Source organism: Chrysemys picta, chromosome 25, assembly GCF_011386835.1.
Source record: "Chrysemys picta bellii isolate R12L10 chromosome 25, ASM1138683v2, whole genome shotgun sequence".
Taxonomy (NCBI): Eukaryota; Metazoa; Chordata; order Testudines; family Emydidae; genus Chrysemys; species Chrysemys picta.
The window spans coordinates 9,545,392-9,572,069 of NC_088815.1; the positions used below are offsets into that span (position 1 = coordinate 9,545,392).

Consider the following 26,678-nt stretch of genomic DNA (forward strand, 5'->3'; position numbering starts at 1 on the left):
AGAGGTGACACAAAAAAAAAAAAAAAGAAAAGAAAAGAAAAGAAAAAAAAGGGAAAAAAAGGGAAAAAAAAGAAAGAAAGAAAGAAAAGGGGAGAAAGAAAAAAAGAGCAGAAGATAATTTAAATATAAACGGGGCTCATCTTTTTTTTTCCTTTATTTAAAAAAATAAAATAAAATAAAATTCAAAAAACCAAAACCAAAAAAATTAAACTTCAAATAAATTTTACTTCACAAACAAGATATAGAATATAGACATAAAGCAATATTTCATAGCAACAGGGTTCCATTGATCAAGATTAGACCCATCACAGCACAGATAAATACACAAAAATTTATTAGCAATTTCTCATCTTTACTTGACAAGTGCTGGCATTGCACGCGTCGAACAATCTCCTCCAAGCCGCTCGGGCCCCAGCTTCCCACCCCGCTCCCCCAGAGCCCCTGCCACCTCCCCTTTGATAATGGGATCTAATTCGCCTGCTCCACCTCCTTCTCCCATGGAAATCTGGAACAAGCCCACCGCCATGTTATGAACTGGTCCTCTCCAGAGTAGCAGATTCATGCCCCATGGAAAGGACCAATCTCACACCAGCGAGCTCTCATTTCTGGCCAGGTGTCAAGGGGAATGGAGGAAGAGGGGGAGGAGCTCGGGTGGGGAGGGGGTGAGGAAGGCTTCCTCTCAGGGCTCTGCTCTTGTTGGAAAGACCTTCAGCTTGTTGAGACCCTGAGAGGGGGGGAGAATCCAAGGAGAAATCAAATAGGAGAAAGAGGTCTCCTGCCCCAAAGTCCAGAGAAGCCACCTGAGAGGTAAAAAGACAGGGGGAGCCCCCAGAGCAGGCTAGAATTTAGGGTGTGTTTGTGTGTGTGAGAGAACCGTCCAGGAGGAAGGAGCCCCCCCCGCACCTGGAACGTGAGAAAGTGGGAAAGATGAGAAACTCTAATGAAATTTTTGTGGTTTTCGGGTATAGAAACCCTAACGAAGCCTCTTTAAGATCTGACACGGTTCCATCGATAGATGCAGCTCTCAGAGTCACAAACATCATGCAAAATAGGTTAAAAAAAAGAGAGAGACAGAGACAGAGAGAAGAAAATGCAGAGGAGTATAACTTATGGGCCACTAGCAAATGCCCACATGGATACTGAAGAAAGAAAGAGACAGAAAGAGAGAAGGAAGAAGAGGAGAGTGGAGAGAGAGAGAGAGAGAGAGACGGGGAAGGGGAGGGGGAAACCGACTTTAATGCTGCATACTTTTTCTAGCTGATGTGACCCAATGTGGTGGCTCACATTGTCACATCTCAGCCCTGGCAGAATAATAAATAGAATAGAATTAATAATAATAAGAAAAACAAGGTAATGAAACTTTAACGTTGAGAAAACAGTGACATGTTCTGTGCATCTCCTTAGCAGAGAAGTGGATGCAGCTTCCAGACCTTACACAGGAAGAACATGGACGCAAAGGAGAGGGCGCGGTTTCCGTGGCTCCATTTTCTGAAGTGACTGGGACGGATGGACGGAGGGACCCGCTGAGTGGTTTCCTCACACGTCAAAGCAGGAGAAGGGGACCAGAGAGAAGTTTAGTCATTAAAACCCAACCCAGAGACTAACTCTGCACCCGGCTGCCAAAGGGGCATGGAAACCTTCCCTGCCCAAGGGCTGGCCCTAGGGGAGTAGGATCTCCATGAGCCCCCTCATCTGTCTCTGGATGACCCCCCTACTATTTATTCCATTGAGTCTGTGTACGATGGGGGCGGGGGGGGGTAACACCCCCCAGAGTCCAAGAGGAAGAGAGGGATCATGGGCAGACAGCAAGTGACCTAGAAAGATGTAGTCCCTGTGGGGAGAGAGCTGAACGGGGAAACCTCCCATCCCAGGAGTGAGGGCAAAGGGACAAAACGTGTGGAGGCTGCAGATATAATCGTAGCAACAGGGGAAAGATCCGTGTGAGGATGGGCCCCTGCAGGCTTCAGAGATACCCGTATAATTCCTGCATGTACTCAGCCAATAAGGACACCAGTGGTTGTGAGGAGCCCCGATTCTCCTCACTCCTAGACCACGGTAAATCCAGAGCAACTTCACTAAAGTCACTGGGAGCTGCACCCATACAGAACTGGTGCCAAGGAGAATCAGGCCCAGAAGCTCTCCCCACCGGGTCATGGTGGCTTCAGCTCTCCTTAGACCTGGTGTTCTGGATCAGCCTCTAGCTTATGGCACCAACCCAGCTTCAGGTTGCTCCTTAACCCGTGGTTCTCAAACAGTGGCCTGCAGTATTCTGGGAATGAAGATGGGGGAGGAGGGGTGGGGCACTGCACTGCTGGGAGAGGAGACAGCCCCTGAGAGGGGGTTCTCTCCCACAGAGTGGAACAGTTGGAGAAACAAGGCCTGACCCTGCTGTGGGGGAAGGACGGAGTTTTAATTAGCAGCAGGTGAAATTTTACAGCTGAAACTCTCCCCCCCCTCGCAAAAAATAAATCCCTATAAAAAAGTTCAGATGCTTGAAATTTTGGGTTCAAAACGTCTTTTGGTTCTGATATTTCCTTCCATTTTATTTAAAAAAAAAACACATTAAAAAATGCTCATCATCGACACAAAATATCCAACTACTGCTCCCACAAAATGTTTTGTTCGATTCAAAACAATTCTCCCCTCCCTCCCCTCCTCCCATGTTTAGGAATTGCCAGTGAACTGAAACCTCCATTATTCAAGTTTTAACGCCCAGCCTGCAGAGGGGCTGGCAATGCCGTACTCTCCGGCCCGGGAGCGCATGGTCACAGCCCAAGCTAATTGCAAAGCCTTTGCTCTCCATATCTGCCTTAGCTTCACCCATCCAGCCCAGACGCCTGCCCATCTAACCCCTGATCCTGATCATCTTCTTTGCTTGGAGAAAGGAGAAGAATTTGAGCCGCTTGGCAGCGGCATGAGCTGCTCACAAGGTGTCGCAGCCCAGATCGTTTGGAGGGGAAGAACCACAGAGCGTTATTATAATAGCACCAACCAGGTTCTCTGGAAGGGGCACCTCCACCGGAGGCCTATCAGTCGACTAATGATAGTATCCCTCTCCCTGCTACCAACAGGCTGGAAGCTCGATGGAAAAATTAGCCTCTGCCTTCTCCCCCAGATGTCTCCATCTCAAGGGGAGCGCTCCCCACTTGGCTACCAGACCCGCTTCTGTGCAGTCAGCCAGAGAGGGCAGCAGCACCCATGGGGCAGGGCTTGGGGGGGACGGGGCGAGTCAAGGATTTCAGGCAACGAAGAGCATGGAGACTCAGCAGAAGGGAGATCCCAAGGGACAGGGGCATGAAAGCATCCCCACCTTGACCTGAGCTGGGGAGAGGAACAGGGCTGGGAGGATGTATACCCTCACATAGAGGCTGCCATTGGCTTGGGAAAGGAAGATGTCTGAGTGGGGGGATGTAACCGCACTTACATTCTGGTCCTGGCTGGGGAGGGTTTGGCAGGACCTACTTGTTCAGGAGAGTGGGGAGGCATCTCCTCCCCTGGGGCCTGGCTGAAGAGAAGCGCCTAGACATCAGCAATGGCTGAGTGACAGGGTTTAAACACACTTGGCCATTGGCACTGGCTGGGGCAAATGGGCAGGAGGCCCCCCTCCCCATGCAGGGAAGGCCTTAGCCCTAGCAAGAAGGGCTGGAGGTGTCCCAGCTGCTGCTCCCATCCTTCCTTCCACTGGGATCCAGTCTGACTGGGTCGCTCGGCCTTGGCAAGAGCAGAGAGTCCTGGCCGCTTCCCTGGAGCTGGTGGCATTTCAGAAAATGGAGCCACACGAAGACTGCGCCAGTCACATCTGAGACAAGATGGAGAGTACTTAAAAAAGAAACAAGTGGGGGTCACATGCAGACAGATCGGGGTGGGGGTGGGAATGAATCTTCCAAAGAGGGGCTGATATGTCACTTCCTGGGGGAGGTGGGGTGAGGGAGGTTGAGGAGAAATGGGGAGACACACACTGACGGACAAGATCCAGTCAGCAAACAGCATTGACAGCAACAAACAACGGCGGGTGGGATGCAAACACCGAGTTGTCATGGAAACAGAACAAGACAGTTAAATTCAAACTGAGGTTAATTTAAAAAAAAGAAAAAAAGAAAGGAAGAAGAAATCAGAATTTCGGAACTGAAAAGCATCGTTCAATGGGGGCGGAGTGCTGAGAATCGGAGTCTGAAGGGAACAAACCAGTGTTGCCTGTGCGTGTCTGGTGGGGGTGGAGGATGGGGGACGGGGGCCACTCACAAAACACAAGCTGAGGGCTGCCCAGCCGATGTGCCGATTTGCAACACCCCACACTGACGCTGAGGCGCTCCGTTTTTCAGGCCCTCAGTGCAGCATTACCTCTCGGCTGCTTTAATGGCAGTTAGCACATATACCAAGTGGGAAGCAAACGGCAGGTCTTGATGCCAGACTGAGATCCCGGGAAGGGTGAGAATTTGGAATATGGTTGGCCACACAGCAATGCAAGGACAGAAAGCGTTGGTAAAGTGCAGCATCTCTGTGGGCAGTATCCTGGTTTAAAGAAGCTTCACTCACACACACAAATACACTCACACACACTCTCTCTCTCTCTCACACACACACACACACACGAAATGACATCAACTCCTGCATTAGCGCAGGAGACATACAGAGAGCACACGAATGCAGGGCTCAGGGCAGTGACAACAGCACTCACTGTAACAGGAAACACCCAGAGGGCCCTTCGCTGGAGGTCTGGTAGGGGCTGGGTAGCAAGTGAGCCAGACTAAACGCCATCACTGCTGCTATTTATTTTAATAACTGTACCGCTCCTATTTGACTGTTGACATGAGATTTCACAAGCTGAGATGCTCTGGGTCAGTGTCTAGGTCAGAGGCTTGGGGCAAGGAGGTTTAAGCAGCTGTTAGAAACGGAGCAGAGAGCTCTGGCTGCTCACACCCAGGCTGGGTTTCATAAGCAGCAGCCGGACGAGCAAAATCAAATGCAAAATGCAACCCGGGGAGCCCCTGACGCTGTTATCGGAGACAACTGGAAGGACTGGGAGGAAACCCCAAGAAGAGCAGAGGGGTAGTGGGGGTTCTGCTTCTGGAAACAATTCATTTAGGGTTGCAATAGACTTCTTGTAACCCCTACTTCCCTTCTTTCCCAGAGCTGAGCTGCCTCCGAGATTCTCACACTGGGGCAAATAATTGCCAGCACAAAAAGACAACAACGGCTTTGCCCTGCTATAGTATTTTTAATCCCAGGATCTCACTGAGCTTTTCAGACATTCGTGTTCTTTATTATCCCCCTGGTACGGATGGGGACACTAAAGCAGGGAAGTGATGTGCCCAAGGTCAACGAGTCATCGGCAGCGCCCACAACAGAACCCAGGAGTCCTGACTCCCTGTCTTTGTTTTCGCCATTAGACGGCACTGAATGTCCTCTACAAATTCTCACTGCGTTCTACCCCAGGAATGGTCTGTGCTGGTGGCAGTGGAAGGAGTGGGGGTGTCAGTCACTTTGTAAGTGATCTGCCAGTGGGCGGAGAGCGCGGAGCAAATCTCACTCCATGCAGCCCTGACACCCCGTGGTATCCCGCTGGCAACACAAGTCACCACGCAGTTCAGGTGTTCGCTACAATAGCGCTAGGGCAAAATAACCATCACTCCCTGGGGCTCTGTCCTGTTTGACACCTAGAGCCTGGCAGACCGATTTTAGAAATGGGCTCGGTCGGAGAGGGAGGTGTTAAGGGCATGGAGCTACCATCCCTTACTTCGCCCGACTGAAACTCACCGGAAAGGAGAGGAGACCGGGTTCTGGACCTGTCACCAGGGGGCAAGATCCAGTATGGAGGACCCTGACGCCCAAAGTGCGGCTACAGGGCCAGACTGCTACCCTTTCCCATGGGTTTTGAGGGCTGGGTATCTGCTGACTCTGCAGCCTATCTAGTTATCCCATGTCCCCAGGCTTGGGAAGGGGCTGTACGGGGGATGATGCATGTCATCTCTCCTCCTCCCGCAACCAAGCTGGTAGGCAATCCAGACAGAAAACGAATGCAGCCTCGTCATAGGCACTCCCCACAGCCACCTTGCTGAGCACAACCTCCGTCTTAAAACCGTTCCAGCTGTGAATGATAACAGAGAAGGAACTATCTGCTATAGCTACTAGACTCCGTCTTCATTTCCCTTTAACCGCTGCGAAGCATGACCCTAACCATGACCCATTTCTGGGTGGCTCTCCAGGTTTCTTTGACAGCCTCTCCCCATGAGCAGCATCAGGATAAAAAGCAGAATTTGGGGGTTGGGGAGCTGGGAAAAATGGAAACAGCTATGTTGGGATTTGTAACTGCTGTCCTTCGATTGTAAGTTCTTCAGGGCAGGGGAGGTCTTTTTGTCCCATGTTTGTACAGCATCCAGTACAATGGGGTCCTGACCCATAACTGGAGTTCCTTGGTGCTACATAATACAAAAGCAAACAACAACCACCACATGCCTCTCATTTCCCCCTTCCACCTTCGCACCGGACCCTCAAACTTTTGCCAGTTTTATGCAGCAATGGGCCTGATCTAAGATTCAGGATCCAACCCTCCCTTGCTCTGGGGACAGTTGAATTGGATGTCGTCTTCTCCCCAATTTTCTAGAAGCCCAGATCTGTTGTACAGAGTCAGTCACTCATTCTCTCTCTCTCTCACTCTCTCACACACAGACACACACACACACACTTACTTTTTCAGTGGCCACCAGACTCTTGGAAGCGCTTTTTAAGTAGCGATACTTCTCATCATCAACAGACACAGTTTTAAGAACTAAATGCTAGAGGCTTGCGGTTCTAGACAATTACTTCAACACACATTCTTAAGAGGCTCACTATACGCAACGTGACACATAGTAAGACTTGTGATATTAGGTTGGCTGTGTATCTGTGTCCTGAGTTAAACTCCGTTCAACATCCAATTCATTAGCAACCGAACAGATTAAAGAAGGGCTGTGGTTTTTATCTTCCAACGGGCCAGGTAAAGCCCATTGGTTTTACTGCTGCTTCCTCCTAAAGCAGGGAAGTCAACACAGGTTGTGTTCTGCGAGTGGCATTTTCAATTAGTCATGACCAACAAGACAATACTCATTAACATTGCCAAGGGTTTTTTTTTTCTCCCCAGTTAGAAAGGTAGCCAGAAGATCCATGTGACGAGAGACACCGATGCTCTAAGGGGCAGATTTACAGACCTGATTGGAAGAGACACTGGAAGATCCAGGTTTGGGTTTTGCAACACCAGAATCCGTCCTTAAAACGTGTTCCCAGGACACGGCTGGTGAGAGAAATCTGAGGACTGATCAGTTTGTGCCGACGAAACCCACTGACTCCACTTTCTAACCCCCTTCCGGATTAGCTCAGGAAAAAAAAAGATACTGGGATGGGGGAAAGGGAAGGGATGCTAGACAAGAACCCGTCACTTCAAACCCCGATTCACATTAAACCAACTTAAAAAAGAAGGAAAATAAATAAATAAAAGAAAGAGAAAATTAAGACTGAAGGAATAAAAGTGAAGTGACTGGTTGAAAGCACCAAACAAAACCAAATGGTGTTAACGTTTTGACACTCAGCAAGCTGCTGCTCCGAATGAGGTGAGAAGGCGGACATTATCGGCCATTTTGGTGAGACAGGAGTCATTCCGTCTTACTCCAAAATGAGGACGGGGGAGTAGGGGAAAGGGTGCCAAAATAATGTGCAGCCTCTACATTATTAGTGAAGTTTAGATTACACCTGTCCTCCCCTCCCAAAAGGAAGCCTTCTCTCTGCCCCCTCCGTTCTCCAGACAGCCGCCTCTCCCTCTTCCGCCCCACTCCCTCATCTCCCATTCCAATTGCAATTCGCTCCACTGGGGCAAGATGCTGTTCAGATTTCCCACCTCCGTCCCTCCAGAGGACGAAAAGTTTTTCCTCCTCCTGCCCAGCTCCTTCCTAATTTAATTAATCCTATAAAGATAGAAATCAGACCAAAATCTGGATTTGGTCAGGAGGAAATTTTGCCTTCAGTCCCTTCCCAATCATGGTGATTATTTTGCCATGTAAACACATCAGTTGAGCGACAGGCTGGCTGAACATCTCTGGTCTTTAAAAAATTTGTTTTTTTGCTGTTGCATGAGTGAATACAAAATAATCTAAACCCAATTGATTTCCAAGCAGCTCTATTGTAGCTGCTGTAATATTAGACACAGGCATTTTTTTTTTAAATTTGACAAGGTGTAATCTAATTTTTTTCCCCTAAAACAAAGAGAACAGCAATGCAAAAGGTGTAAGAGACACAGGCAGGCAGAGATTTCGAGATCAGTACAGCACAGTGTTCCTGCAAAGTGACCTTTATAGATACACATATATATTTTTTGTTTCCAGTTGCTTTTCCTGGTGAGAAATCCTTCTGCAGAAACACAGCAAAGTTGTTTGTTTGCTTTGTGTATACATACATTTAAACTCTCGAATTTCAGAGCGAAGGACACCCCAAACTTGTACAGGGCGTCCCCCCCTTGCTTGGAGTGACTTTCTATGATGATACTTCCGGGTAGGGGAGGCGCTCTGAAATGTATTACAGTCACTCCCCCTCCCTGAATTCCAGAACATGTTAACAGCATTCTGGAAAATGGACTTACAGGGGATCAAGAATGAGGGGGCAGGGATCAAGAGTGGCATTACAACCCCCAATCTTAGCTGCATTCTAAAATATATTAACACTATTCTGGATTGGTTTTAAGACACACACACACTCACACACACACAGTCCCAGGGTTTTAGAAGCTGTGAGCATCATGCAACAGAATGACACTCCCCTGCTATTCTCTGTGTTCTAGAATGGTCCTGCAATTCCTTCTCTCTAGCCTCTGCCAGGCATTGGAAGTGCACGGATTTAGCAACAAAAGGACACCATTCCACATGCCTCTTGAGGGGCATTTGGAGCAACAGACTGTTCTGGAGTAACAGTCCTAAGTGACCCAAACTTGCCCAGCTCTCTAGGGTAGGGGGCTGGGACTCAGATCTTCAAAGGTATTTAGGTGCTTAACTCCCATTGATTTCAAAGAGAGTCAGGTGCCTAAATGAGATTATTTTTGAAATTGTTTAAGTTATACTTGCTGAATTCACTGGAACGCTAGATGGCCCAACTCAGCTCCAAAACCACGTCTCCAACCCCCACTGAGATGTATTTGAATTGATTTTAATGTATTCTTCTATTAGCTATTTACCACCGCCTGTTTTCACCTGGGAACCCATACCAAGTCACATTTTTCCTAGAACCCTGAAGAATATTTGGAACATTCTCAGCAAGAACTGGACTGCAAAGGGCAGACTATAATGGAAAAGGCACAGATGCAGTATGGGTAAGAGTGATCTGCTATATGAATGCCTGAGACAGACATGGTGCAGCTATTTAAACACATACTGGATTATCTTAACCCTCCTGAGCTGGCAAAGAGAGGGATGGGGTCACACCTACAGAAACACAACTGTCGCGTTTCTGAAATACTTGATAAAGCACCAGATGCCACGTCCCATGCACATTTTGGGAGATGCTTAAACCCAACCAATTCACTTCTCCTAAGGCAAGGAAGTCCAGCAGCAGCAACCCTGCATGCTTAGAGGTTGCTAAAGCATAGCCCACAGAGTTCTGAGGTGCACTGGGCAGGTTTCCCTCACCATTAACATGGGAGAGGGCTTAGAGAGACTTCAAGTCCTGGTGTGTTATGCTCCTTCCGGAGCCACGCAGTAGGCCACTCGAATTGAGATGGCCGACTACGTTCTGGGGCCTCTAGCCTCCATCTTCAAGAAGAGGATGGTTGCACTGTAAGAATTATCTAGGCTCTTGGTAAACCGCCAACGTTGCACCTCTGCTGGGCAACGTTTGGGCCCCTTTGGTTCAGCTCAGTGACGTGACCGCCGGGGACACAGAGATTTGATCCCGGCATTGGCCCCCAAAGTGGAGTGAGCACCTCAGCCTGTACGGGGAAGATTCAAAAAATCGTCAAGGAGGCTGCTGCTTTCCTGCCTTGCCTGAGCTTGCTGAAACCCTTCTGAACCGTCCTGCCCTGAGAGACGCTCCAGAGCAATGGGTTCCCTGCTAGCTAGAAAAGGGGCAGAAGTACTAATCTTTAAATAAAGCTGGCCACCCACACTAACATCCCAATTTCACATTATGTAGGGATGGTGCAAAGCCCACCAACATCAATGGAGAGATCCCCACTGACGTCAGTGGGCTTTGGATCAAGTCCTTATATAGTCACAAAGGGTATGTCTACACTGCAATTAGACACCCACGGCTGGCCCGTGCCAGCTGATTCGGGCTCATGGGCTCGGGCTAAGGGGCTGTTTCATTGTGATGTAGATGTTCGGGCTTGGGCTGCAACCCCGGCTCTAGGGCCCTGCGAGGTGGGAGGGTCCCAGGGCTCAGGCTGCAGCCCCAAGCCCGAACGTCCACGTTGCAATCAAAACAACCCCACAGCCCGAGTCCGTGAGCGCGAATCAGCTGGCATGGGCCAGCCGTGGATGTCTAACTGCAGTGTAGACATGCCCTAAGGCTCAGATTTACAAAGGTATTCAGGGTATCAAACCCAATGGGAGTTAGGCACCTAATCTTTTTAGGTCTGTTTGTAAACCCCAACAGGGTCCTATAGCTACATCTTTAGGTGCCTAAATGCCTTTGACAGTCCGGCCCTAAATCACAGAATATCCAAATATTCTTCAGTGATATCAGGCCCTTCTGGACCACTGCTTCTCTAGGTCCCTAAAGGAATCCCCTCCAGAAGGGAATTCTGCTTTATCCGCATGAGCCCAGCGAGGGCAGCGCCTTTCAACCACTACGGACTTTTCCTGGGTTCATCTAGCCTGACTTCCTGCGCAGCACACGCGAAAGACCCTCCTGCTCTCTGCCCCACATCCACAACTTCTGTTTGAGCGACAGCATCTCGTTTAATAACCGATCTCGACTGACTTGTCATGTGCCATTCCACTGCGTCTTGTTTAGTTTTATTTTATACTTATTATTGCAACTTTAAAAAACCCTGGATTTAAACCTAGGAGCTTCCCAGATTACCATGCATCTGCAGAATCCACTGCACTGAAGAGCAGAGGGGCGATTCTACCCTTGGCAGGGCAATTCGGACACATTCGAAATGTTTTATAAAGACCAAAACCTTTTTCGAAAGAAGTGTATAAATCCCTTTTTATTCTACCTGAATCTTTAAACTCAAATTTCTATTCATGAAGACAAGTCCTGTAATCAGTGGCAATTGTAACTGGGACCATTGGTCCTGGGGAAATCTCGTTTCAGGCTCTACCCACTTTGCTGATTTTAAATATATGTTTTTATAGAGGGTTTTTTGTCTCGTTGGAGATGGAGTCAGAAGAGCCACTATTGGCCACGTCAGAAGGACACTGTCAATAATGCAGCATTTCTGAGTGGTACCCTTGTACCTTACAACCAGGGGAAAGGGGGAGATTTGGAGGGGAGGGGGAAATACCAGCACTGAGGGTCCAAGCACTGAAATCTCAGCATCTTAAGAGAAAGAGAAAGACAGACAGTGAGAAAGAAAGAGAGAGAGAAAGAGGGAGACAGAGATACTGTGTCAATACTGCACTGGATTTCTCAAAAATCACACAGCTTTAATACCTGTACGCTGGGAAAGCCACCTGTCTGGTCCTGTGTTGCGTAAGGAGGCCTGGTTGGCAGGGGGTAAAAGCTACACACTGGGGAGGGAAGGACAGTCCATTTTCCAAAGGCAAAACCAGAAGTTGATTAGTGCCGTGTAAAAATCCACCGGCCCGCTCCTGCCTGGGGAGTCACTCCCGCGGAGTGTGAGAGAATGTGTGAGAGAGGAAGAGACAATGGGGGAGTGGATGGGACTAAAAGGGGCGTGCGGGAGAGAATCCCCGAAGCCAAACAAAATTCACCACAAGGATTCAGCTGCCAGAAGCATCAAGGCAGTTTCTCCTGAGCTGCGCTTTCATCTCTACCCACATCCCTTCAGAAAGGAGGGTTTCTGGAGTTGGCTTTGCTGACGTGCATCTGTGCCCAGGCAGCAGCTGGTTAAACAAGCCGGGGTTGGGAGTGTGTGTGTGGCGGGGGGGTGGCGGGGGGAGGGGGGAGGTGGGGGTGGTATGGAAAGAGGTATAGGCCTGAGACCTGGCCAGCCTCCAGCTGGCTGCAGGTAGAAGATGCACAGTGGACTTTGGAGCAGCAGGGATCTTGACAAGTCGCCTCTTTTTAGAGCAGACTTGCTGTAGGCTGGTGATGAGACGATCCAGTGCCTGGTAATTGGGGCCTGTGCATGCGTGTCAAAGGAGGTGGGGGGGGGGGGAAATCACGGAGTTGCATTCAATAGCACAAGAGAGAGCTCCTCATCTCTCCCCGTCCTGGCCTGCAAGCAGACTGGCTGCTCCGTGTATGCGAGGGCCGACTCCTTGGAGCAGGGAGCAGGTCTTAGTTTGGGTACAGGACGTGTCAAGTGCCACACACCCCAGATACTATTCCAAGGTTTGCTGATGAATTGGGGTAATGGTCCGATCCCTTGTTAAAAGCACCCAGGATTTCCAACCCCCAGTCTCTCTCCCTCCCCGAAACAAGGCTTGTCCTGAATAGCAGCACTTCCACGGACAGGTGTTAGAGCTGTGTGACTCCTTTCTATTTCGAGGGGGGCGGGGCTCAGTTACCATTGGGGGCAGGAACACTGGCTTCTCACAATGCGTTTGGAATAAACTACAGCACAGCATAACCAATCCAAACCGAAAGAAGAAACCAAGAGAAAGCAAAAAACCCAAAAGGAAACAATAAGAAAAGAATAAATCCACTTCAAATAAATCAGAATTTAAAAATAAATTATATATATATATATAATATATAGGAAAAATAATAGTAATAATTAATTTAAAAGACTGGCATGCAAAGAAGATCGTTACATTCTCCTATCATGCATCAGGCCCAATGTCCAAACGGCAAGGTAACCATGACGACAAAAAAGTGCAAGAACTCAGCAACATTACCAAAGGATGCATAGAGAGGCCCACAATGCAACTCAACTCATCTCTGCGAGACCCGGGAACGGGCGGGTCTCGCTCATCTTAAAGATTTCTTGCTTTTTCTCTTTTTTATTTATTTATTTTTTATTTCGTTATTTTTTTTTTTCTCTTAAGAATGTAAAAATGTGGGTAAAGAAAGTAAAAAAGAAAAAAACCACACCAACCTTCTCGTAGCTCTGAGGGATGTTAAGGGGGTTTGATGCGGAACACAATGACATGAGGAGAAGAGAAAAATAGGGGAAACACAGAGAGAGTAAAAAAAGGCCTTCTCAAGGCTGTCAGCTGCAAATTGATTTTTTTTCTTTTCTCTTTTAACCAAAAAAAAAAGAAAGAAAAAAAAAAAAAAGAAAGAAGATAGTAACGACCCTTTTTATTTTCTCCTTTCCTTCCTTCCTTTCCCCCCTCCCGTGCTTGTGTTTAAGAGCATCCAAGCTCTGTGAAGAGGTCAGGGTGGGAACAATCCAAATTCAGAATTAGCACCCAACAGAGGGGCGGAGCTCTAGCAGGGAGTTCTCACCTTCACAAGCTCGTCTGATGTTTTACAGAAGGAGAGGGGATAGAGATTATTCCAGGCAGAGTGGACCTGGAGCAAAGAAGATCCCCTAATTGAAAACCTCGGCTCCCGACCCACCACCCCCACACACCCAGCTGCGCTCGCGCTAACTCCAAAATAAGACTTACTTTAAAAACAAATAAATAAATAAATAAAAAGAAGAAAAGAAAAGACATTTCCTTGCAAGGTTAAAACTTACAACACCTATCCCAGGTATTCTATAGAGACAAGCATGTTATGGGAGAAACAAGTCAATTGGAAACACAAGCATGTTCAAGACTCTTTAAAAACAAAAACGGAAGAAAAAATGTGTGTGTGAACTTCCCCCTCCACTTCCTCCCCAAATGACTGCATTTCAGAACTTCGGTTACCTTTCAGCGAAATTGACACACAAGAAACAAGGAATTAGCATGAAAAGCACCCCAAACACAGCACGGGCTAGCCTCCATGGTATTCTCTACATCTTCTCAGCCAGCAGCTAACGCTGGATCACAGAGGTTTCAGGTGCACACGCAGGCTAAGTTGGTATAGAGGACCATCCACCTGGAGCTGGGACTCATCCAGGGGCTAAGACAAGAAGCTCTGGGCAACGAGAACCTTTGGCCAATTTTCAACTGACCAGAAAGGCCAGGGAGATTTAAAAACAACATTTAAAAAAAAAAAACCCACGCATTTTTTTAAAAGCCCATTCTAGCTAAAAGCTGCTTGCAATTCATTTAGCCCTTGTGTGGTGTCAGATCCTGGATTTATGATGTTCCCACCCGTGGATTTTCAGAGCCCAAATGACAAGGCAAATTTCAGAAGCGATTTTCCAGCTGGTCACAAAAGGCTCTTTAAAAACGTAGCTTTTAAATAATTAAAAGCCTTCTCTCCATGTGCATGTGATTCAGTGAGCATGAGACACAGAGAGAGGCGTGCACACAAGAGCATGGGTCTACGTCTAACTGCAGCGTCAATGCGGGTGAGGGGAACGCTTCCTTGGCCAAATGGGATGGACATGGCAACGGTTGGCTGGGATGCAACGTTCTTTGAATGGCGGTTTTACAGTGAGAGGGGCTGGCCCTTGCTGTCTCGTAATCAGAGGGTTTTGCTGTGGAAAAATATTAGTCTATAGGAAAATATGACCCGTCCGAGAACTTAAAAAAGGTGAACGACAAAGAAAATGCAGGGGGTCACTGAGCCAGCAAGTGCTAAAAAGCATAGGAGGAATTCAATATCCCTATTTCATCTGTCCCCCCCACCCAGTTGTGTGGGTAAGGGGACTTCCGACTGGTTATCCCAGGAGTGTGCTGGTGTAGCCTGCTTCTCACCATGCACGTATACCCAGCCCCGTGGCGTCTCCAGAGGGAACCAGGGCTAGAAAGACCTGTGGTCAGGGAGTTCAGGAAGGAAAAGCAGCTGGAACATGAGTGAGGAGCGAGAACCTGCAGTCCAGTGCGGTCTCAGTCCCACGTTGGGAAGCTCCACAGAGTATGCCAGACCGCACCACTCCACGCCAGGTCAGCCGAAGAGCAATGCCCCTAGAGGGGCTGGGCTAGCTGAAATCCCCTTCCACTGCCCTGCAAGAGCAGTCACCCCTCCCCGGCCCTCACCAGGCGAGGTGAGATTCGCCTGCTGCTCCAGACGCCCGATTGTCCCCCATCCCGATGCTCCATTTTGGTGAGACTCGGGTGGGTGGGCTCACCCGAGGGAGCTGAACATGCCCCGCCTCCTCTAAAGCTCACACCAGCTGAGCAGACCGTACCAATTCCTGCAACTTCCATGGGAAAGGTGGTCACCCCACAAGTGGCCACAACCTCTCTGCAGCAGAGACCGTGAGCTCCCCTCTGCGAGATAGGACCCCACATTGACCCAAGAGCTTTAACGTCCTTGGGCCAGCTTCCAGGGGCACCCTGGGGGTCAGAGCTGACCTCACAATGGGGGTCAGGCCTCTATATTGCTGCTGCATGCGCTCCAGGACAGGGGCTGCACCTTTTGGGGGCCACTGCAACAGGTATGATAAATAATGATCCCCACGAGGGCCAACAGGCTCTGTGCCCCTGCTCAGCCTGCAGCAGAAAAAACATTCCAGGGGCAGGAGGTGGCCCCTGGGGGGGGACTGAGGTGATGCTTAAGAGTGCCACACTCCAGCTGCCCCTTCCTTTGACTCAGGCACCCTCTCCAGAGGGATCCAGGCAGCAATGGAGAAGGGACTCCACCACTCATTCCCAGAGGTGCCCTCTGATCCTCTTTTCCACCCCCATGATGAGCTGTTTCAACTGCAAGACCTCCCCCTGGCTCCGTGAAGGAAACAAATCAAACAGCAGGGGCAGAGGGAGCCCGTGATTTGTCAGCGTTCTGAGCCGAGGCGCTCCCTACCTCTCACGTAAAGGTTAGCGGGTGAAGAGTAGCGCACCCCGGCGCTGTTGCTGGCCACACATTCATACTTCCCCTGATCAGTCTCTTCACTGCTCTCAATCTGCAGGCCACCTGGCAGGAGAGAAGAAGACGGCAGCAAAGAAATTGTTGTTATTTTTTAAGAGCAGACCTGGCACCAACGCCCTCCCCCGCCGTTTTCCCCCAGAGTCAACGCAGATCTGAAAGGTGGCCCGGGGTGTGGGGCTTTTTGTTCCCATGCTAGAACTTCTCTCCTTGGGCATTGTTGACAGCAAACCTGGATCAGAATGATCATTGCCACTGCGGGACTAGTCGCCCAACCCAACCCCTACAATCCTGATCCACAATGTGGGTAGAAGCCGTACGAGCTGCCCCATGCTATCCTACTGGTCTGCGTCAAACCCTGACCTGGGGGTTCACTTCTAACAGGGACAGGACAGCTCAGCATACAGGTCTTGCCTTCTGAGTGGAGAAGAACAGCAAAAACACCAACTCTGGTGGCTTCTGCAATGTGGACATTTTCCTCTAGGAACGAATACCAACAACTCAACTTGCATGGGCCACCGAACAGCCATTGGTGGCAACGACTTCCTGTCGCTACTGATCTAGGTTGGTACGGAACCAGCCTTCGAGGTGAAAGGCTCTGTAAACCACTACCAGCCCCCTGAGCCATCCCTGTCACCGCTGGGTTTGTTGTGTGCATCATAAACACCACACTCACAGGAGCGGAGAGAGTGCTTGAAAAGTGCGTTATCCACCAGTGCATGTGCTAAAGGGAAAACAGCGTAAAAAACAAACTGGAATTTTCTAAATTGCACATGGGTTTCTATCCAATCTGAATGGCCAGTATGCCTGACCAGCCCAAGGAGAATCAGGGCTTCTTCTATACCTGTCCACTATTTCAGTTGATGAAAATATACCTAAGTCCAGATTAAACACTCCTACCGTCAACTAGTTCAAAAGAGACCTGCACCAATATGCAGCACATAACTACATAGATGAAAATCACCTCTGTTTTTTACCCTAGAAAGCATCAGGTCTGCCAAACTCCCGTTAAAGTATATATCCTATAAAATAAACCAACATGATATCAAATGTTTCTTATATTATATAAATATGTATGTGCACATGACAAGGGTAGAGATCCGAGCCCTTAAGATTCCTTGACTGCATGAAAAATTGCAGCTTGGTCGAAAAGTACTGACGGACCCTAAGGGAGAGGGGTGCAAACGGTACCACTGCTGATTGCAGATTCAGATTCATTGCAGGGTGGGGGACAAGAGTGTTGTGGGTGAAAACAGGAGGGTGTTAGTCTGAGTAAAAGAGAGAGGGCGAAGGAGTGAGTGTGTTACGCTTGTGGGTGGCAGATCCCAAGTGCAGACTGGATAGAATTAAAAAAAATATATATATATAAACAAAGCCAAATTCTCACCAAAAGAACCCACGGACATTTCAATCCAGCCGAGTGACTTGAAAACCAAATGGCCCCTGAACTCAAGCAGATCAGTACCTTCCCACTGAGACTTCCAGCTGTGCAGATTTCTTACAGGATTGAAGCCACAGCACTCTCCGTTGTCTGAAAGCTTCAGCTGGGAGGAGGCTGTGTCAGGTGGGGGCTCTGTGAAGCTTTGGTTTATGTGGGTCGGCTTCCCTAATCCCAGCCAAGGTCTTATTTAGCTCACAATAGGGCTCGTCTGAATGGCGAGTGCCAGGGGAGATTTTAAACCGAACTCAGGGGCGGGAACAGAAGGACGTGGCTGCAGGTGGGAAAGCACGCCAGGGTCTTGTCTACACTAAGGAAATCAGGACCACTTCATTTTCCTCGAGGGTGGCTTTGCCGGTGATAGCAATGAGGGAAGCTGTATTGTAGACAGGTCGGTGTGTGTTCACTACCTACTGAGAGCAGGTGTAGACATGGTGGTAAGACATGCCTGCATCCTCTCCCATTGCTATCGGTAGTAGAGAATTCTGAGCTTGAATTTTGCCCGTGCAGAGGCTCCCAGAGTGAGAAGAGCCTAGACGTTACAGCTGGGATGTTCAAAGGGGCCAATGGGAGTCATGCATCCAAATCCCATTCACTTCCAGTGGTAGCAGAGGGTCTCACTCCCTTCAGGTGAAAGACCCAGCGACCTAGGCTGGGTACGTAAGTTACTTACCAAGAAGCACCTGAGGTTAGAGAAAGAAAGAAGGCTCTTTAGAGGGTTGGGACTGAACATCCTGAGGACCTGCTTCAGCAAGGCACTGGGCAACCTCCACTGCCATGGACGTCAAGGGCTCCAGGGCACTCAGTACCAATCATGATGAGGCCCCTGAGTGGTTACCAAGCTCTGACAGTGCTTAATGCCAGACATACACCTGGGTCCTTCACAGCCCTGGAGAGATTAGCTCTTAAACCTCCACCATAAATTTCAGACAGCAGCGCCTGAGCCTTGTTTTAGAATAATAAAAGGTTTCACCAAGTTCACCCAGCAAACAGAAAGAGACGTTGGAACAGTATTTAAAATAAAGACGGACACAAACAGAAATAAATATCCGAAGGTGAGGCAGGAGCAGAAACCACAACAAACAACAATGAGACTTTGGGTTGAGCAGAGACCACATGAAACAGGAACTGAGTTGGAGAGAAATTGTTTGGTGAGGAGCAGGTGGGTGGGTGACTGAGTGAGTGGAGCAGGGGGGTCTCTTACCTCGGATTGGAGTACCTTCTGCAAGGGAAGCAAAGGAAAGAAGTGAAAGGAGTGAAAAAACCAAAAACGCTTGGATTGCCGGTGGGAAAAGGACCCAGCTCAAGGAAGATCATTCCTGGCAGGAAAACTCCTACACCACCTGGCTTCATCTTTAATGACACGGACAGGCTGGAGGGGTTTGGGGGAAAAGGACTCCAGGCAGCACACTCTGGGTTCAGACTGTGGGATGCTTAATCATGACACTAAACTTGAAAAGGAGGAGGCTGGCCAAATCAACACTCCCTTCATCGGTCACAAAGGAAAGGGAGTCTCTGAACCCTCAGTCCACGTAAGCTAGTATTAATATGTACCCCTTGCATAGCACTGGGCAAACCTGCTTCGATCCTCCCAGCCCATGGGGAGTGTGATCAGCATTAACAACCTGTTCCCCCAGGCAGGGAAATGGAGACCCAGAACCTTGCCCAAAGTCACACAACAAAGCTGAGGCTAGATCCCAAGAGTACCTGGTTCCCAATTCTACACCCATGTTAGTGATGCATTTGGGGCACAGGGTTTCATATAACGCCCTGGGCCTGTGGTCCCTAGTTATCCTGAGAGCGACTGGCTCTGCAGAACATTACTGGATGCAGCCAGATGCTAGGAAAGAACTGCAGGTGCGATACAAGGGCATGCCGCTGTCTTTGTACCTGGGAAACATGCAAAGGGGATTGCCTGGTGCAGCTGCTCTGGAAGCCACCCTAATAAACTGTAGAGGGGATTAATTAAATCTCGGGAATCCCAGAATTCTGGGAAAGGAGGAAGAGCCTTGTTGTGGTTGGCCATCTCCCACACTCCAGGGCTCCCTTCAGCCAAACCCCCTCCAGCTGCCTCCACTGGCAGTGCCCATCATAAGCTTTCTGCCCATGCACGTGACAGCTCGCGGGCAAAAGGGAATGACATCATGGCTGGCAAGTGATGCCACAGCCCTTTTGTTCAATGACATCACTGCCCCTGCCTCTGATTTCCTGTCACACTCCTGAGGTCACAAGAGCTTGGAAACCACCTTCCTTTGAAAATACGGAGGGTCCTTTTCCCCACAGGCATTCAGATTTGCTGCACAACTCATTCAAGAAATGTTTTTACCCCAATCCTGAAAACAGGGCAGACTTGGCAAGTCCCAATTCAATAGCAAATAGAAGCATAACAGCTGCTCGGTGGTAATAATACTGACATTCAACAGCACCTTCCATCCAAGGATCTCAGTGCTTGACAAATATCAGCCTCTCATTCCGCCCCTGGGAGCATATTTTATCCCCACTTTACAATGGGGAAATAGAGGCACCGAGGGTGAAGTGACTTGGCCAAGGTCACAGAGGGAATCTTGAAGCAAAAGCAAGAGCAGAAAGCAGGACATCTGCTTGCCAATCCTTTGCCTTAACTATAAGGCCATCCTTTCCTCCTTATCCTTCAGCCCTGCTCATCCTCCTTTCTTTGCACGTCAGTGCACCATTTTCAGGATAGAAGGTAAAAAGAAATATGTACCACTGGTTACAGTTAACCTTTATTTGAATTATTTCCAAAGGGGTTAAGGGAAAAGAAGTGTTACATTGTTAGGCTATTAGATTCTAGTTAGACTCAACTTCTAGTTAAAAGGTTAGAAAGTTTGCTGGAGAAAGGTTAGCATCTAGTTAGGGTTAGGAACTAGCTAAGGTTAATAAAGCAGGTTGGTTAGCTGTCAGGACAAAGATCAGAGAGCGCGGGTGAGAAAGAAAGAGGTGGGAGGAGCGTTTACTGGGACTATCTCCACATAGGAGCGGACGGGCAGGTTTTAAAGAGAGCGAGAGACAGAGAAAGCAGCAGAGGGTTATAGAGAGATTCAGTGGAAATAAAAACAGCCTCTAATACACCCTTTTGTCTCAAAATCAGGGTGAAAATCTACCATCTGTGATGCAAATGTGGAGCAAGACTAAAGGATAGGGGTGGCAGAGACCAAAAGAACCCTGCATCACCCCCTGCTGGGCCTGGTTGTTACAGTGCATCTGATTGCCCTGGACACAGTGGCTTTTAGTGGAGGCACGCTCTGACTGTGAGGAAATGCACTGGAAATCATGGCCATGGATGGACAGAAGGCAGGACCCATCACCTTCCTGAATTATCACAGTTTATGGCTTGTCGTTAACCATTCGCTCCCAGTGGAGCCCATGGGAACAGGTGACAGCAGCTCCAGTGCTTGCGGAGAGCAGGCCACTCCCAAAGTGAGGCTGTTCTTGGCTTCCCAATTTCAGCCAGGTGCATGGGAAACAGATCTGGGAATGGCAAAGGGAGATTTCTGGTGGGACCCGCACCTTGAAGGCAGAAGATGAAATCTGGACCAAAATGGAAGCGACTGTGGGGGGAAAAGCAATAGTCTGAATGGTTTCTGGGACACAGATGGTAGATTTTCGCTGTTGGAGTTTCACATCTAACTAGCTTCATATTCAATTTAGTGGCAGATGGACAGCATTGGAGAGGGATTGCAAAAAACAAATCTATTCTCCGGTGGCCCAATGCATCCCCCTGAGATTGCTTGGGGACAGCAACTCTGATCCATAGCTGCTTAACACATAGGGCTGCCAATTTTGGTCGGATGTATTCCTGGAGGTTTCATCACATGACATAATCTTTCCCAGTTCATCTAGGACAGTGTAAAATCTGGAGATAGTTGTAGGTGCTAGAGGCCATGCAAGCAGGGGTAAGCCTCTGGAATAGTGGGGCAGCCAGGGCTCAAGTGGGGCACTAGATCTGAGACTGGCATGGGCAACTGATACCCACCATACCCACGGTGTCTTCCCCAGCCTCTCAGGGCATGGAATCTGATCACCAAGAGGCAACTCTGGGAGCCTGCATCAGCCCAGGAGGTCAGGCTGGTTGCTGGAGTTCAGCGACGCAAGACAAAGACGCTGCCCTCCGGGCAGGCTTCCATTCTCAGTCTCATCCCCCTGCCTCGGGCACGTGGGGCCTGTTCTGACACCCCCTCCCCCTCCGTCTTTTCTAGACAACAAGCTATGGGGTGAAACTGAGCCCTGAACATGGGAGACACGGCGGTCCGTTGCCATGGCAACCACAGGAAACGTACCGCCATGGCCTACCAGGCCATGTGTGAGCGTGTGCCTTGCTATCTCCCGGGGGTGGTGAGCAGTTTTCTAAACCCTCAACAAACAAGCTAGCGTGAAGGACCGGCTGCAATTTTAATGCCTGATCCTGTCTGAGAACAAGCCGGGACTTGGCGTAGGGAGGAAAACGTGACGTGAGTGTTGTTGGCAGATTCCCATCAGTGTCCTGGCACCTCAGGGAACAGGAACAATCTAGAAGGGACATTTCAGTCTAATCACTCCCCCCACAAGCTCTCCAAAGCCCTGCAATAGAAGGCTTCCATTTTAAAATTCAGTGCCTGATGCCCCCCCATACATTCTCACTTCAGACAATGCCAATAACCCCATTAGATGTGAAACTTCAAGACCTCCTGCAGGTGTGAACACAATTACCACAGTTCCAGGGTAAAAGCTACGATCTAATTGGGGAATTCCAGGACAACTGTTGCTAAGTTACGAAAAAAATCTAGCCAATGTTAGGAGGTTTGTGTTTAGTTATATTTCCTCATATAGATATATTTTAATTATGATGGTGATGGTTATTTTTGTAGCCTGCAATACCCCTGCGGAAGTTCATTAAGAGGGCAGAATATCCCTACTGAAGGAGTTAGTACAAGAAATGCACAGCATGCCTCTTGAAAAAGCTGTTAAGAAGGAATTAGTTTAAAGGACGAGGGTTACAAATCTGGACATTAGCAGGTTTGTTTCTGTTTTCTTTTTTTAAATTGAACAAAACTTACCAAAGGTCTCTGAATGTTAAAAATAATGAAAAACAGAAAGGAAAAGAAAAATAAAAGTTTGTTATAGCCAGTTATTTCAAAAGCAGAAGACGACACACAAGATACAAAAGGGTTCAGTGCTCGTAAGGTTTAAGAAGTTGGCTGCAGAGTATCTCTTGTTTACCCCTCTAAGTAACACAGGCAAGTACCAAACATTGGCTTGACCCAATTCCATTGTGTAGTCCTGAAGTGTAAATTTCTCTCTCAACAACATAAAGAAGGAATATTCTTTGTTCATGTAACAACTAGACCTTCCTTGGGCTGAGATTTTCAAAAAGGCCTCAGGGAGCCGGGTACCCAAATTTGGATGTCTTCTTCACGCTCCTTTGAAAAATCCCAGCTTTTAATTCCTTCAGGGACCCTCAGGATTAGTTGGCCCAATGTCTGTCAGAGTTAAATTATTTCCCATAACCTGGAAAGTGTTAGGGAGGAACGGATCCTAGATGGAAAAAGGCATCTATGGATAATGTCCCTAAATTCATATTTCCTGATCCTTAGTAACACTGAAGCCATAATGCCCTGCTCCAGCAGTATAAAGGGACCTCAAAGTGAGTGCAAATGGAATATATGCCCACAGTAAAGCCCCTCTGCACAGCTAGGGAAATGTAAAGGATTTAGCATAAAAGAGAATCAGGTACAGACAGAACTGCCAATTTTGGGCAGCTCAGTGTGTGATATTTTATGCAAATCAAGTAATGAGCTAATTTTCATGGTTGCAATTAGTTTGCATACAGCCATAAACTCAGTCTAACTCAACGGGGTGCATTTCCCTCCTACTGAATCTGTTCCTATACAGAGCAGCAGCATGGGATGGTTCCCATACACACTGCCCTGCCAGCACATCTCAGTCCCACTCTGGGGAGAGCTCCTCTAAAGGTAACAGGCATTTGAGTCTCTATGGCCCATGAGGTTCTTGGCCTTTCTGGTGAGCCTGCCAAGCGGTGCCAACAGTGGTGGTGAGCTTGTGATGTGGGATCTGTAATGGAAACCCATTAAAGTCATCTTGTACAGGGGCCACCACATATCAATTAACGGGCAATGACTTTTAATCCCTATTGAGCTGAGCAGGCTTCCTATTGATGCCCTTCAGGCAAAAGGCTCTGCAGCACATTAGCAATATCCTGAGGCATCCTGCACCCCGATATGAGCGAGTGCTACACCCTCAAGAGCGAGATTTGCTTTCTGGAAAGATAAACGTATCAAATTGAGTTTGGACATTTGTGGAGCTCACACAGGCAGGGTTTCTCTACCCTGCTCCGCACTCTCAGGCAACATCTCCCACACATTACATTCCTCACAAACACACATGCAGTCAGCCACACCCAGTTCTTAAAGTAACAGCCCCTGTTAACCAAAATACAAGCACGCGAAGCACAACCCTAAGGGGAAATTTTTTTTACTAATGTAACATCTAAATTCACATCCCCATACAATGTCCTGCAATGTAAAATAATTTAAAACAATTATTCCAGCATCCTTACGCTAACATTGATTTCACTCCACCTGGGTCACCACCCAGGTTTGACCCCATAACCATCAGACCTACAACACAACCCTCCTTTACTTCAGCTATTGTAGGAGGAAGGCAGACCCTTCTCTGCAAGGAGCAGCCGACCGAGTGGGAGACAACTATTTATGAACTAGCATTTCGAATGCTGGAGAACAGGATTCCGTGATTCCCGTTTCCAGGACTAGAGTATGGTGGTTAGAGTTAGAGACCGCACAGCCAAGTGTAAAGAAGTCTTAGTTTGGTTTATCTCCTGGGTTTAAACTTGGGATCTCTAGAACAGAAAGCATAAGCTCCACTATTTGAGCTAACTACATTAGCACTGGGCAGTAGCAGGTTCAAACTTCTCTGCTGTCTAGCCACTAGACAGGAACAAAGATCCACCCTGTGTTAGTGTGGGTTACACGAGCACATATTTTGGCCTATTTCTTCTGAAAGGTAGTGTGGCAAAGTGAATGAGATTTGGGTCTGTCATATAGATACCTGGATTCTTGACTGTAATGACCTTATCCAACCTCTCAGTTATCCTCTCTGAAAAATTGATGAATGATAGTTGCCTCCTATAAGGTAGGTATACGGCCTAGCTTAATAAGGGCTTGTGAAGTGCACAGAAATATTAAGAACAGTCAGTGAAAGAACTCTGATTAGAATTCATGGGCTCTTGTCTTATAGTTCAATGCACCTTCCCCTAGGCTACAGGGCACTGAGTAAATGAATGACATTCTATCAGTTGTGCAGGAATGCATGAGCCCTGCAAGATGCATGATGCCTGGCAGGTCTGCCTGGCGTCCTTCTTTCCATCTTTATAAGACGAATATACTATGCTGCATTTCTATAGGACTTGTCATCGGAGACTAGACAAGCTCTTCGGAAACAATAATTTAAAAAGCCTCTCAACAGCCTTGTGCCATCTCATCATCCCCATTTGGCAAATGGGTGAATGGAGAGACAGAAATCAGTGGTCTTGTTTCCCAGAGGCGCTGAGAGTATGGAGCTTCCAGTGACTTCAGCTTCTCTGAAAATCAGGCCACAAAGGGAATCAAAGCAGGAGTAGAATCTCGGAGTCCTGTTGGTCAATCTCCTGCTCTAACCAATAGAACACACTCCCCTCTGAAGTGGAGAAAGAAGTGACAGGTCTGTAAAAAGGACAATAGGTCCCTTTCAGTGTTTTGTGACTTTACTGCTTCAAGAAGACTGAATTTCTAAACAGCTATAAATGATGTCAATTCCACCCAGGTCCCTAAAAAGCAGATTTATCCGGAGGAACAAACATCCTGTACAGAAGCTAAATGATTTATTGGGATGATAGTCTAACGGTGAATTTAGTAGGTGGCTCTAAATGAAATACCAAATCGAGCCCAGCTAGGAAATATAAAGGGATATTGTGGCGATCATAATTGTATTAAAAATAATCTGAAAACGTGTTAGTAATACCTCCTGTTATGGACACAAAGCATTTTAATATTCTAATTTATCTTTCAGTATTTATACTGGTTAACTTTATTTGCATTTCACTCAGCACATAGGCAATGAAACTAAGGGAGATCAGTTTCATTTGTGTTTGAAGGCTCTCAAATCAAGAACCCATCCTGATTCAGCAAGCACTCAAGCACGTGCAAAAGAGCTGTGCTGAATGGGGGCCCCGGTGAAATTAATTTGTGGGTCTTACGGACCAACCCAATAAAGTTGTATCTGAGTTTCCAGTGATGCAACAGAATGTATAAGTAAAACAATCCTTGTCACTGAAATAATAAACAAAGATGGACTGTGTTTTCAAAAGTGCCTTGTGATTTTGGGTGCTTTAGTTTATGAGTGCCAAGCTTATGTCATCTTAATGGGACCGGATTTTCAGAGGTCAGAAGATCTGGCCCCTTTAAGATATCTCAAGTTGGGCACCCAAAACCCGATGAGTCTATAAAACACAGGCACTTTTGAAACTTTCAGCCTAAATATATAACTGCCCCCAAAATGCTTCCATTCATCTTGGGGAAAATTTTTAGAAGTGCCTCAGTGACTCAGGAGCCTAAAGTCTCCTGGAGGGGATTTAAGATCCTAAATTGCTTCGATGTTCTTTTCAAATTGTATTCATTAAATTTTACAAATCCCCATCACTCTTTTTTTTTTTTTTTTATTAATCTGAAATGTAGGCCTTACATTTAGGAGCAGTGTTCTCTTGTGCCGAACCTTTGATGTTATAAAGTTCTAGAAATCAAAGCAATTAGGGAATTAATTTTTCTGGGCAATAGGAATGCAAAATATCTGATGGGGAGGAAACAGTATATAATTGGAATGGGAAGGTAAACAAGGAAATTAACCTTTAACCAGTCAATGTTGGCCCTTCCAGCATCAAAAATCTTTGAACCCACCCTATGCCAAACAGGACAAAAGAGCAATTAGGTTGTCATGTTCTCTGACATTCAAATCTTGCATTACAGAATCAGATCTGAAGATTTCGGAGCCAGAAGCGGCCTGGGTAGAAGTAACTGGCTGTTGCCCCATTGACTGACTTGTAAAATGGCTGAGCCTCAGAAGAGGCTCCCACAAAGCAACCCCAGTTCCCACGCTAAAGCCTCTGCCCCCTTCCCACCCCTGTTCCTGTGCCAGGAAAAGCTCTTAAAAATGCTTCATCTCTTGGCCGAACAAG

General features: G+C 47.8%; 1 protein-coding gene across 12 annotated transcripts in view; it reads right to left on the reverse strand.

Annotated features, from left to right (window-relative positions):
• The window catches only part of PTPRS (protein tyrosine phosphatase receptor type S), a 253,032-nt gene that overhangs the window by 64,309 nt on the left and 162,045 nt on the right, over positions 1–26,678 (reverse strand). For all 12 annotated transcript variants that reach the window (XM_065578681.1, XM_065578674.1, XM_065578677.1 and 9 more), the window contains one exon: positions 15,934–16,044. In XM_065578681.1, coding sequence (XP_065434753.1) covers positions 15,934–16,044 — 111 coding nt within the window. The remainder of the gene's footprint in view (positions 1–15,933; positions 16,045–26,678) is intronic.